Source organism: Centrocercus urophasianus, unplaced genomic scaffold, assembly GCF_019232065.1.
Source record: "Centrocercus urophasianus isolate 14NV4802_14NV808 unplaced genomic scaffold, USGS_Curo_1.0 seq_10, whole genome shotgun sequence".
Classification (NCBI taxonomy): Eukaryota; Metazoa; Chordata; class Aves; order Galliformes; family Phasianidae; genus Centrocercus; species Centrocercus urophasianus.
In genome coordinates, this window is record NW_024884142.1 from 35,591,147 (window position 1) to 35,603,533 (window position 12,387).

Consider the following 12,387-nt stretch of genomic DNA (forward strand, 5'->3'; position numbering starts at 1 on the left):
CCAAACCAAGGCTATTTCTGAGCCAAGAAATAAGGACTCAGCAAATGCATTTAAATAATATCAAGAATAATTCCCATTAAAAAAAAATAAAATAACGTTGTTACAAAAACTGTTAAGCATTCAGCAACTGCACTGGTTAATCTCAAGCTATTAAACTGGTCTTAATCATTGAGGGCTCTGGATGAAGGAGGGCACCAGGGGAACAAAAGCAGGACAGTGTCTGCAATAGACTTCCATTGCCTGAACAGCAAGGACCCCTCGTGTTCAGGCAGCAGAACTGCAAAGAATAATTTTGCTCGGAGTGAAAAATCAATCTATGACGTACACAAAATGAACTATGAAAGCTTGGTTTAATTTCTGTGACTGCCTCCTGTCTAATAGCAAGGAAGTTTAACTGGAAAACCATCAATATATTAAGACCTGGAGGAACACCTAAGGACTACTGCTTGCCTGCCTTCATGAGGGGCAAAAAGGTTATTGATTTACTTATTCAAAAGGTTTAGAAAAGCAATCTTCTATGCCACATACCTCCAGGCTGGATGTCACTAAAGAGGGCTTCTGTTCCTGTTCAGTTTCTGGAAGGTCAACAGTAATGCTTTTATTAGGCATTATTGAGCTGTACTTGCAGAGCTGAATCAGCTCATTAGACTTCAAAAACAGTCCAACCACAATAAAACTACAATTTTGAGTTTAGTCTTTTAAATAGAGAGTTTACAGCCTTCCAAAGCAGATGTGGTCTTAACACGCTTTTTTTACTGTATGCACTGAAGTCTCCAAGTCTCTTGAAAATTCAGGCCAACCACCTTCTCTCTTTCATTCCATTTTCAATCTTATTGACTATAGTAATTCATATGGAACGTACAGTAGTCGTCATTATACTACATTTCACAGTTTATGGTTTTAATGGTTTTGTAACATTAGATGCATAACACATTTTCAAGCATCAAAAACTAGGCTTTGCTATCTAACATTTTATAAAGATAATAAAAGTTAATGAGCGCTCATGATCTATGATGTGACAAGACATCTGTTCTTTTCTTTCCTAGATAAAACACTCACCCCCGCCTTCTTCTGGCACAGTGGGAAAGAACAAATATAAACCAATTAATCATTCTAAACTATAAGCTATATTAAGTTGTAGTTTCTCAACAGGCTTGTCATATCCTGTTGCTAATAGGGCACAGGTGTCCTAAAAACAGTCTTTCAAGGCAGCAATTAAATTCCGGTAACTTCATGTGGTCAGCTGTATCAGACAGTCCCATATAGTGCTTAAAAATAATAGTAATGATAATAACAAAGAGACTGGATTTATGGTATAACTGCAGGAAGAGCTCTACTCTGATTTTCTACTTATTTTCATCATGCTTTCTGTATTGGGTTTATAAGGCAGCGGAGGGACTGCAGGGTTGGGCTCAGTGAGCAGAGCCCAGCGCTGCCCATGTGAGAGCAGAGCCAGCTCCAGCTGCTCCAGAGGGACCGCCGCTGCCACAGCTGAGCCGTGCGCGACGCCGGGTGCGCTCTGCGAGAGTGGACGGAAGGAAGGGACGAACCGCCGTGCGACAGCAGCCGGGAGAGGGGAGCCGACATGGGAGAGAAGGGTCGGTGCTGGAGACGCTCCGGGCACGGGGCAGCGGCTCCCTGCGGCCCGGGAGAGGCGGCCATGTGGGATCAGATGGGGAACACGGCATCGCGGGAGGGACACACACACGTGCAGCGGGGATGGAGAGCGACCGTGGAAACGCGGCAGAAAGGAAGTGCAGTGGTTGAACCGTAAGCCCCCCGTTTCTTTGCACTGCCTGAGGGGAGGCAGAAGAGCATTTGGAGAAAGCAAAGTGTTTTTATTTTTCTTTTGGTTCTCACTGCTCCAGGCTGTAAGTGATAGGCAATAAAGTATATTAATATCCCTACGCTGAGTCTGTTTTGCCCATCACAGTAAATGGTGATTTATCTCCCACGTGAAAGGAAAAACTAAGTAGTTGCATAATACACAGACAGCTGTACTTACAGTAAAACACGCGGATACAATTCCAGTTTACCCAAAGAAAGCAAATACTTAATCCCTGAGAAATATTGTGCGTTACACAGAATGCTTTCCTTGTGTCAGTCCAACTAGCAGAGGCAGACAAAGACATGAGAGCTGCACAGCCGGGGAATCAGGCACTGCCCAGCTGTGCAGAAAAGTGAAGTACTTCTGCTGACAGATCCGAGATAACTGGAATTTAGTACTAAAACCCCACATATCTTCCAACTTCAAACCTCTCTAAATAATCTCCCTGAGCTTCCTAAAGGATGCCACAGAGGAACAGCATGTCTCTGCTGACTAAACCAACAGTCAGGGTTCTTCTGACTGAACCACCATGAGGGTTCAGTGAAATGCCAAGCTAGAAGACTGGCTTCTTTCTACCAACTAAAAGCAGTATTCTTCTTAAATTGCAGTCTTTAAGGTGTCAGATGGACGTCCACAAGCACTGCAAAAAAAAAAATGTTAGTTTTGGTGCACAAACAGAACTTGGGGGGAACTTTACGTATAAAGCTTCCCCTTAAGAAAAATTACTGTGGCACCACTGAATCAGGTGACCCATGAATTTCTATCTCCCACTCCTAAGAGGCTATGAGTGCTTTAGATTAAAAGAATTAAACAAATTAAACACATTAAAAACAACCCCTCTCCCTCTCCCCCCTCCCCCCCCAAAACATGGATCATCAAGTAAGCATCCTATACAGATCAGCTGGTGAACTGTATTATAGAGGCTATACCAGTATTAGCACTTAGTGTAGAAGAATGTGAGCAAATCAGTAATAAACTGTTTGTGCTGAGGACCTGAACTCTAAAATTTCTCTCTCTGGAGTGTTTGCTAAGCTTGCACTCATTTACTAACTTGCCATATCATCTCTTTGGACCAATGCTGTCCTGCATTCATAATCAGATGTTGATCTGACAGCATTTGGTACATTCATGGACAGCTTTTCTCTGTTTAGTTTCAGCTGGAAATAATCCATACCACATTCTTCATGGCAAGTAGGGATGATCAGAATCATTTAAAGAAATTTTAAAAGCACTCCTAGCCTGAACCAAAATACTAATGTAGACCTACCATAAAATCTTTTTAAAACTGCTATAAAAATACATGATCTATCCTCACTTACTAGAAAAACATTCAGGTGTGCATTTTTGCATGTGACTTGAGTAACATGCCCTAATTCTATATAAATTTTGACATGAGATTCTAATTATGATAGCCTTGACAGTTAACCTCTCAGTAAGCTCAGGTTCCTTCCCTGTGCACCTGTGCATTTGATAATGTCTATCCATAAACTTTAATAATGCCTTCTCAAAAGCTACTTCCACGACAATTTAAAATTATATACAAGATGAACAAAGTCCTAAAAAAAAAAAAAAAAAAAAAAAAAAAAAAAAAAACCAAATATACAAAGTCATACAAACTTGTCACATTCAGATTCTGGTAAAAATATTAAAATTTAATAATAACTTTTAAACATACAGTTATGTCAAGGAAAGAGCAAAGGCATTCAAACAAATGAATATAGAACTTAAATAATATTTACAAATTCTAAACTGTAAGTTAACTATAAAGTCACAAATACTTTAAATATTTAGTAGAATATAGTGTAAATTCTAATACAAATTAGCTATTAATTTCATCTGATATTCTTCCAGTGATAAGTCTAATCTTTACATACTATATACATTAAAATACTAAAAAGTTATAAAATTTTATTTCTGTTACTATGCAAAGAAATGGAAAATACATCAGATCTGTCTTACTGTACAATATCCAAATTGAACTTTCCCTGGTGTTCTCTGAAAAAAAATAAACGGCACTTTCACATGCAACAAGGCATAAAGTACAAGTCTGTCCATTGCCAGTATGCTAGCTGAATGCAAAATAAACAAATGCCATTCAACCATCTAGTCGAAAATCAAAAATAAGACAGTGGAAAGAGATTCTAACAAACTTCCCAATTCAGACTGAAGTGATAATGAAAAGCATGTAAACCAATTTCCATACAGACCTGTCATTTGAAAAAATGAAAATACATCGTACTGAGAAAAGTAAGTTACGTGACAATTTCAAAGTTCCTTTGACAACATCTAATGGAGAAAGAAACCTGATGGTCCTGTATGAATTACTCAGCCTTACTGCAGCATCCAAGTTGCTATTCCACTAACAGTCTGAATTTCACAGCAGTAGTCAGAGGAGTTTTCTGGACTTCATTATGCCATCGTGTAACCATAGCTTCCACAGTGCAATGCCACAAGAAGCCTGTCCTTCAGGATTTCTTTACTTGGGTATTCAGGTAACTTGAGCATGTTGATACTGAAAAGGGGGAAAAAAAATAAACAAGAATAGAAAAAAGGAAAGGAAAACTCATCAGAGCAAGAAATGCAAGAGTAAAGTTTTGTTTTCTAATTGAAAATTCCAAAGATGTCACATTCAGTGAACAAGGAGCAAAGGAAGCCAGTTCTGCATTACAGTCCCAGTGAGAAGCATTCATATATATTGCAGAAAAGGGTTTTTTTCTTCACAGTAGTTAATACAATAATTTCACTTTTAAATTCCTTTATTGATTTCATTTGACTGAAGTAGAGAAAAATGAGCAAAAAAAAAAAAAACCATACAACTACCACCTGGATGATGGCGAGAGAATACTCCAGCAACTGTCAAGGATTTGGGGCCTTTTAATGAAAATATTCAAAATGCTGGTATTTTGACTGGCATTTATAAGAAAAAAAACCCTTTATTTTTCAGGTGTTGTAATGAGTAGCTGACATACCATGTGCTAGATGTTGGTAAAAGATTCGCAGTATATGGCACAGCAGCAATTGTAAAATTTTGCAATCCACTCCCACCCATGATATGGGCAAAGCCACCGTGAGGCACTCTGGAACTGAGAATACTCACAGAAATTAGATCATTGTAAGAAGAGTTAAGCCAAAAATACATTAGTAACACTGCAAATATCTCTTAAGTTACCAATACTTTTCTCCCTTTCTCACATCAGTATCAAAATTCACACTGTCTAAATACTTATAATTACAACACTCACATAGGTTTACATTTATCTGCATTATACATCAAATTCCTTGAATGATATTTAGGAGAATCCTGTTTGCAAAGCAAGTTCACTTCTTCAACCAGTTTTTATAAGACCATTACCTCAGTTTATTACATTATTACATTTATCACACCTTATTTACATTTTTTACATTTACAGTTTTTAAAGTACAGCATTAAAAAGTTTATTCTCCAGTTACTGCCTGTGAAACAACTGACCCAAGTGTTTTGATACATCTTTTCATTTAGTACTTCAGATTTAATATCTCAGATCTTAACTAATAAAACCATCACATCATATACACTCTCACCTGGTGATAATCCATGGCAAAACAGTATTAAAAAAAAAAATCACTAACATCATCAGGAATGCATTCTCACTAATCATTTTATTCTTTTTTTTTTTTTTCCCCTTCATTTTCAATATATTTTTCAGGATTAAAGTGTAAATAGATAACAGACATGAAGTCTTCAGCATCCTTTCCAGATTTTAAACTAACAGAGACAAATACAGTAAAGTTCAGATAATTGTATCAGCTGAAGTTGGTATGCATTACAATGTAAAACCTGTTTTTATTACAGTCCTCATTACGAATGTCTTTTAAAAGTCTAACAAGTGCAACAAAAGGATAAGAACTAATGAAGTTGAATGTGAGCCAGCAATGCATTATCATATCAAAGGACAGCAGACTCTTTGGCTGCATCAAGAACAGTGCCAAGAGGTGATCCTGCCTGTGTTCAGCCCTGGTGGGAAACACTTGGAAATGCTCTCTGGAAGAAGAGAGAAGGATGCTGCAGCAAGATGAGCCAAGTGACACAAAGGGACCAGAGCACCTGCCATGTGAGGAGGGAGAGTTGTTTAGCAAGGAAACTCAGAGAAATCTGATCAGTGTGTTTGAATTTCCAAAGGGGGGAATAAATAAAGTAGAGCTTGGGAAATTGCATTTAAACCTGAGGGGGGCTTTGTGTTGTTTTCTTCTCTCACTCTGAGGGTGGTCAAACATTGGAACAAGTCACCCAGAGAAGCTGTGGGGTCCTTGGAGACCAGATGAGACTATGAGCATCCAGTTCTAACTGACCCTGCTTTGCAGTTGGATGAGAATCATAGAATCATAGAATCATAGAATCACCAAGGTTGGAAAAGACCTAAAAGATCACCCAGTCCAACCGTTCACCTATTCCCAATAGCTCCTACTAAACCATGTCCCTCAACACAACATCCAGTCTTTCCTTGAAAGGAAAAGGTCCCTTCCAACTTCATCTATTCTATGATTCTGTAACTAGCAAAGAAAGAATCTGATAAAATAAGATAAACCTTCCATAAAATATAAAACAATTGTCAGCATTCAGGATTAGAGAAAAACACATTAAAGATAATGAAAATAAATTTTAAAAAAAAAAAAAAAAAAGTGACTAAAAAACAAGAATAAGAAGGGAAAATGAAGCAAAGGTTCCACTAAGTAAACTTACATGGTAAAAACGCAGAAAAGGGGAAGTTGCTATTGCCAGATGTTAAGGAGCTTTATCAGACCCTGCAGTAAGAACCAACTTTGGTATCCAACACAAGTATAGTTTCAATCACCTAGATTAACGGCAGCACAATTCAACACATCATTCCCAGCAGTGGTGAGGAGAAGTACTGATGATTTCTCACTATGAAGAGAAGTACTGATTATTTGCAGCATACCATTCCTGGTGTACAAATGCAATTGTGTTTGTAGCCACAGTTCAAAAGAGCTGTAAAGATTTTACAGCAGTACACTCTTTTGTATCATGTTTTTGGCTTGCATTTCTAGCACAGTGCTGCATCCCCTGCAGTGATCTTCTGTTCTGTGAGCCAGGAGAATTCTACATTGAAATAAGCAATAAAATACAGACTTCATTTTGTCAACAGCCCAATATTAGCTAACTGTTTTTTGGGTTTTTGTTTTTTTTTTTTAAAATAATTTAACTCATTAAAATGCTTTTCATACAGTAGATTAAAATCATGGCTTTCAGTGCACAAAATAGCTGGCTTAAACTTCCAAGTATGTGTTTTCATCTCAACAAAACACTGCCAATGTTATAAAGAAAGCCTTTCAAAGATGTGTAAATAAGATCACAAGATCCTACTTTTCATACTGCATGTACAAATAGCCTTCAGCAAAAGCAACAATACAATTCTATAGCTTTGGAAACTCCAGAGCTATTGAAATGTTTAAACTTGCATCTGAATCATAATATTACTATCTATTTTTTATTAACAGGTTTTGCATAATCCTATTTAAAAAAAAAAAAAAAATCAGCATAGAAAGAACTCACTTTATGTTTTAAGAATAATCATATCCATCACATTTATCAAATACTTTGAGTTTCCCTTAAAATAGCATATACCTTATTTGTTACTTAACAGAAACTGCAGACTTCTAAGTTAAATCAGAAGTGCAGACATCCACAGTATAATAACCTAAAAACTTTGCAGCCAAAAGAATACTAGTAAACATTTATCACAGTAAGCACTCAACACTTTCTTCCAACTGTTAACTAAAAAGCTGATCAAAATTTGCCAATGTGTAATTAACAAATATTTAGCCAAATACAGTTATAAACTAGGTGGTTATTAAGAAAACGTTTGGGTCCCCAACATGATTATCTGGCACAAGAATATTTAGGCTTTTTCTTCAGAGTGCTCCTCCAAAACACAGGCACTGAAACAGTAGGTGAGATGGAAAGCACACTGTCAAAAGAAAAAGTCTCAAAATTAATATTACTGATGAATTCAATGCTATAAGTACTGAAACTACCAAAGTGAACCTTTACTACATGGAAGAGAAAAAGCTTTAGGACTAGAGAAGATGAAAGGTTACAGAAATATTTAGAGATGTCAGAGAAACACTGAAGATACTGTCATAAAAGTAATTAATGTTATTCAACTCACAAAATTAATTTTACAGCCTTTAACTGGAAAGTAAGAATAGTACTACTTCACAAAAAAAAAAATCAATTAAGTGAATACGCAGAAGAGACTAAAGGGAAATGGGAAAAATAATGGAAATTTAGAATACAGACAGCAAACCAGCGCACACAGAATCTTAAAATAAATTCCTCTTTAAAAAAAAATGTGGAGTATCCAGCTAGAAAAAAAAAATCGTTTGAAATCACATATAACTTTAACGTAAAATTTTACTTGAAATACTGGCCTGTACACCAATTCAGAGCTTGGCATCTAAATATTCTATGTCCTAGAACTAGAACTTTCTAGGACATGATTGGATGAACAGTGCTCAAGCATGTAGTAATCAGGAAACACAATTGTTTACTCAGTAGAAAGTATCTCCGAGAATCCAGGTTATTATCCCAAATGTCTGTGAAGTGGCATTCAGTATGTTCATTATCATTGGGAATGTTTTAAGCAGTATTTTAAACATTTTAAACATGACCCTACATCTTAAAGATCCTTATTTGCCATCTAGATTTAGAAATGGATTAGCTCATTAAAAATATAGAAGACCACCAGCTGACAGGCAGCAGATGTGCACTAAGAATCACAGGACTCATTTCTGTAGAGGATAAAGAAAGATTAGTGTGCACAGAACTACCTTCTTAAATTGCCTGTGATCTCTAAAACCAATCAAATTCATAATAAATCAAGTGAAACTAATATAATTTTTGAAGACTGTTCCATTTGATGATATGTCTGTGACTGTGAAATTTCTTCCTATAAAAGATACGGTTTAATGATCTAAATTTGTATTTTACCACCACTTAATCACAAAATTTATAAACAAAGGAAAGGTCAACTGCTCTGCTGATCCTCAAGTATGAAGGGAACACTAAGTTAAAAAGATGGTGGAGTCTATACCTATTACAGAAAAAGAAACAAAGCAAGAAGTAACTACAAAATTCAGCCAACATATGTCACTTTGCAAACTATCTGTATACACAGCCTTGGCAACACACCCAGATCCAAGTGAAATTTATTGCTCACACCATAAAAGGAAGCAAAAGTGGCTTTCCTGAAGAACGACTGGAATATAGAAATACTAAAAAAGCAAACAGTCTTTCTTCTGGTTACACTTTCACTTGATCTTGTCATGCTGTACTAACATCAAATCCAACTGAGCTTTAGGAGAAAGAAGTTCTGTTTACACCGATTGAAATCATACCTAGTTGTCTTTAATAGTAAAACTTCTATTTATTCAAAACTTACAGTGGCATGTGTTCCTTCCCATGGCAAAGGGGTTGGAACTAGATGATTTTGAAGGTTCCTTCTAACTCAAGCCACTTAATGATTCTATCCAGTACTCACTGGAGAAGCCAACAGACACATAAATACACAACAGGAAGGCAAATACGAAGTGTCATTAAATTCATTACCTCCTTGTTTGAAAATTGCCTGAGGCAGCAAATTAGCTATACAGAAGCTTGATACTGGGACCACTCCTCTTCAACATCTTTATCAATGATCTTGATGAGGGGATTGAGTGAACACTCAGTAAGTTTGCAGAAGACAAAAAGTTGGGAGGGAGTGTTGATCTGCCTGAGGGGAGAAAGGCACTACAGAGGGACCTGGATAGACTGGATTGATGGGCCAAGGTAAACTGTATGAGTTTCAACAGGGCCCAGTGTCGGGTCCTGCATTTTGGTCACAACCACCCCAGGCAACCCTACAGACTTGAGGAGGAGTGGCTGGAAAGCAACCTGACAGAAAGGGACCTTGGTGTATTGATGGACAGTCTGCTGTATATGAGCCAGCAGCGTGCCCAGGTGGCCAAGAAGACCAATGGCATCCTGGCTTGTATCAGGAATGGTGTGGTGAGCTGGATTAGGGAAGCAATCCTGCCCTATACTCAGCACTGGTGAGGCCTCACCTAAAGTATTGTGTTCAGTTTGGGGCACCTCAATACAGAAAGGACATTGAGGTGCTGAATGAGGTCCAAAGAAGGGTAACAAGGCTTGTGAAAGGCCTTGGAGAATATGCCCTACAAGGAGCAACTAAAGGAATTGGGGCTGTTTAGTTTGGGGAAGAAGAGACTGAGGGGAGACTTTATTGCTCTCTTCCAATATCTGAAAGGTGCTTATAGTGAGAGCAGGGTTGGTCTCTTTTTGCTGGTGACAGGACGAGAGGAAATGGCCTGAAATTGAGGCAGGGGAAGACTGGATATCAGGAAACACTTTTTTACAGAAAGGGTTGTTAAGCACTGGAATAGGCTCTCCACGGATATGGTTGAGTCATTATCCCTGGATGTGTTTAAAAATCATTTGGACGTGGTGCTCAGGGACATGATTTAGCAGAGGGTTATTACAGTGGTATAGTTAAGCTGTGGTTGGACATGATCTTTAAGGTGTTTTCCAACCTGAGCAATTGTATGATTCTGTGAGGCCTCCTGCAAAGTAGCCAAGTATAATAAATGAGTAATTACCCATTTAACCGGCAATACAAGTATCAGAAGTACTAACAAACATTTTGTCTATTTTGATAAACACATTGAACACCAAAATATTCACAGCAGTTTCTAGGTATATAATCTGAAGTCTGTTGACTTATTTCAAGAGTATCCAAACAACATATTTCTTTTAGAGTTTCTCACCTGCCAGTAACAAACTGTAATAGTAGCACTCTCTCTTCCTGAGTTAGTTCTTCCACAACATCCCAGAACCACTAAAGAAGAAATAAGTTAGTTTGCATTTTCCATCAAATACTTACAGTATTTGAGGAGATCATGGTAAAACAATAAATTGTCTGTATCTTAAATTACAGCAATTTTCACATCAAATTTATACATAACTAAGTCACTTAATATAGGAACACAGTATAAAAAAGCTCCACAAATTTTAACCAAAATAAGCTTCCACGAAAACACACACAAACATAAACAGAAAAAAACATCTTTCTTGTGCATTAAAATGCAACAATCATTATTATTCAAAAAAAATATTTTACCTGGATTACTTGGTCTCCTCTCTCATAGCCACTGGTATACTCTGTATTTTTTAACCAATCATTCACATCAATTTCCGGCATACCAGACAACAAAAGCTCCTTCAAAAGAAGCACACAGCTTTTCGTTAGTCTTGACTAGCCACTAATTTCAAATGTTTGTGCTATTTGAAAAGGTAATGCTTTTAAGTAATAATTCAAAAAAAGATTACAGTTCTTTTTCTGCTTAGTTTCACCCTTACAGAATCTTGTGTTACTACTAAGTTTTACTATCAAAAGATTCTTGAAATCAGCCAACTGTACATGATCTCCCTAATTTAAGCACACTACAACAAGAGATGGAAATTATAATGAAGGAACCTAAAAATAAAAGCTCCAAGTTTTACCATGACTTGAAACAAAACTTGAGATGCCTTATTTGCAGAATAACAAACTACCCTAAAAAACTTATTCCAATTTGATTCTGAAACAAACAAACAAAAAAAGTGAAGACAGTACACAGCATCTCATGATTTTTGAAGAAATTCTGTCCTCCAATTCTGTCCTCCAGAAAAAAAAAAAAAAAATTAAAAAAAAATATACACACACACACACGGACAACAGTTCTCAAGGTACAGTTTAAAGCATTTATCACCAGCATTTTCCTGTGACACTAAGAAGGATAAGCAGGAATACTCATATTGAGGTCTTCGTTGATAGGTGCAAATGAAAGGACTGAAATGAAAGATACAAAGTATGTATTCTCTGGGCTCTGCTTCTATACCGTTACCAAGGAAGGGTGGTGCTGTACAAAGTCTCTGACCAACAGTACAGGCATTTCTGCTTACCAGTTCATATTCATCAAAAAGTTGAATCAAAGATGGTGGAATGAACATATGGAAGCCTTGTAAAAAGGCATTTATCTGAGGTTGAATTGCTCTTGTCATTCTAAGTTCAGTGACAAGCTGTACATACTCAGCCTGAAAAAAAGAAAATGATGTTAAGACATACAATAGCAAAAATACATACTAATAATGCATACACAAATGCAGTCCTCCAAATATTACAAATTTCATCTCCTCTTGAGGCATTAAGAATCCCCTATGCACTTTCCACAAAGTTAAGCAACACAAGATAACTCAGCTGATCCTTTACAGTCCAAAGTTCTTTGTTTTACTCCTTCCTTCCTTCCAAAGGCAACACAAGAGTTCAAATCATAGCAGAAGCCAGTCAAGATGGACCTAGATCAAGACCACATACGTGAATAAAATTGTTTTGTCATGTTTGCATCTAATACAGCCACCTTTGATGCATGCTGTTGCACAGTTAAGCCAAGTGACATAACTCAAAAAAAAAAAAGGTAACATCCTAAAGCAGTATTTGCTAGTCAAAAAAGCTTGCTTGCTTTGC

At 37.0% G+C, this 12,387-nt stretch overlaps 1 protein-coding gene across 4 annotated transcripts in view; it reads right to left on the reverse strand.

The window, feature by feature from the left end:
- Nucleotides 1–3,625: 3,625 nt before the first annotated feature.
- The window catches only part of HACE1 (HECT domain and ankyrin repeat containing E3 ubiquitin protein ligase 1), a 49,051-nt gene continuing 40,289 nt past the window's right edge, over nt 3,626–12,387 (reverse strand). Inside the window, exons 20-24 of one of the 4 annotated variants that reach the window (XM_042818681.1) lie at nt 11,826–11,957; nt 11,002–11,100; nt 10,649–10,719; nt 4,798–4,911; nt 3,626–4,340 (exon numbers count right to left, since the gene is read on the reverse strand). In XM_042818681.1, the coding sequence (XP_042674615.1) occupies nt 4,238–4,340; nt 4,798–4,911; nt 10,649–10,719; nt 11,002–11,100; nt 11,826–11,957 (519 nt within the window). In that variant the 3' untranslated portion in view covers nt 3,626–4,237. Of the gene's footprint in view, nt 4,341–4,797; nt 4,912–6,487; nt 7,795–10,648; nt 10,720–11,001; nt 11,101–11,825; nt 11,958–12,387 lie in introns of those variants that run through there. The other 3 variants (XM_042818672.1, XM_042818694.1, XM_042818687.1) reach the window with 3 other exon arrangements.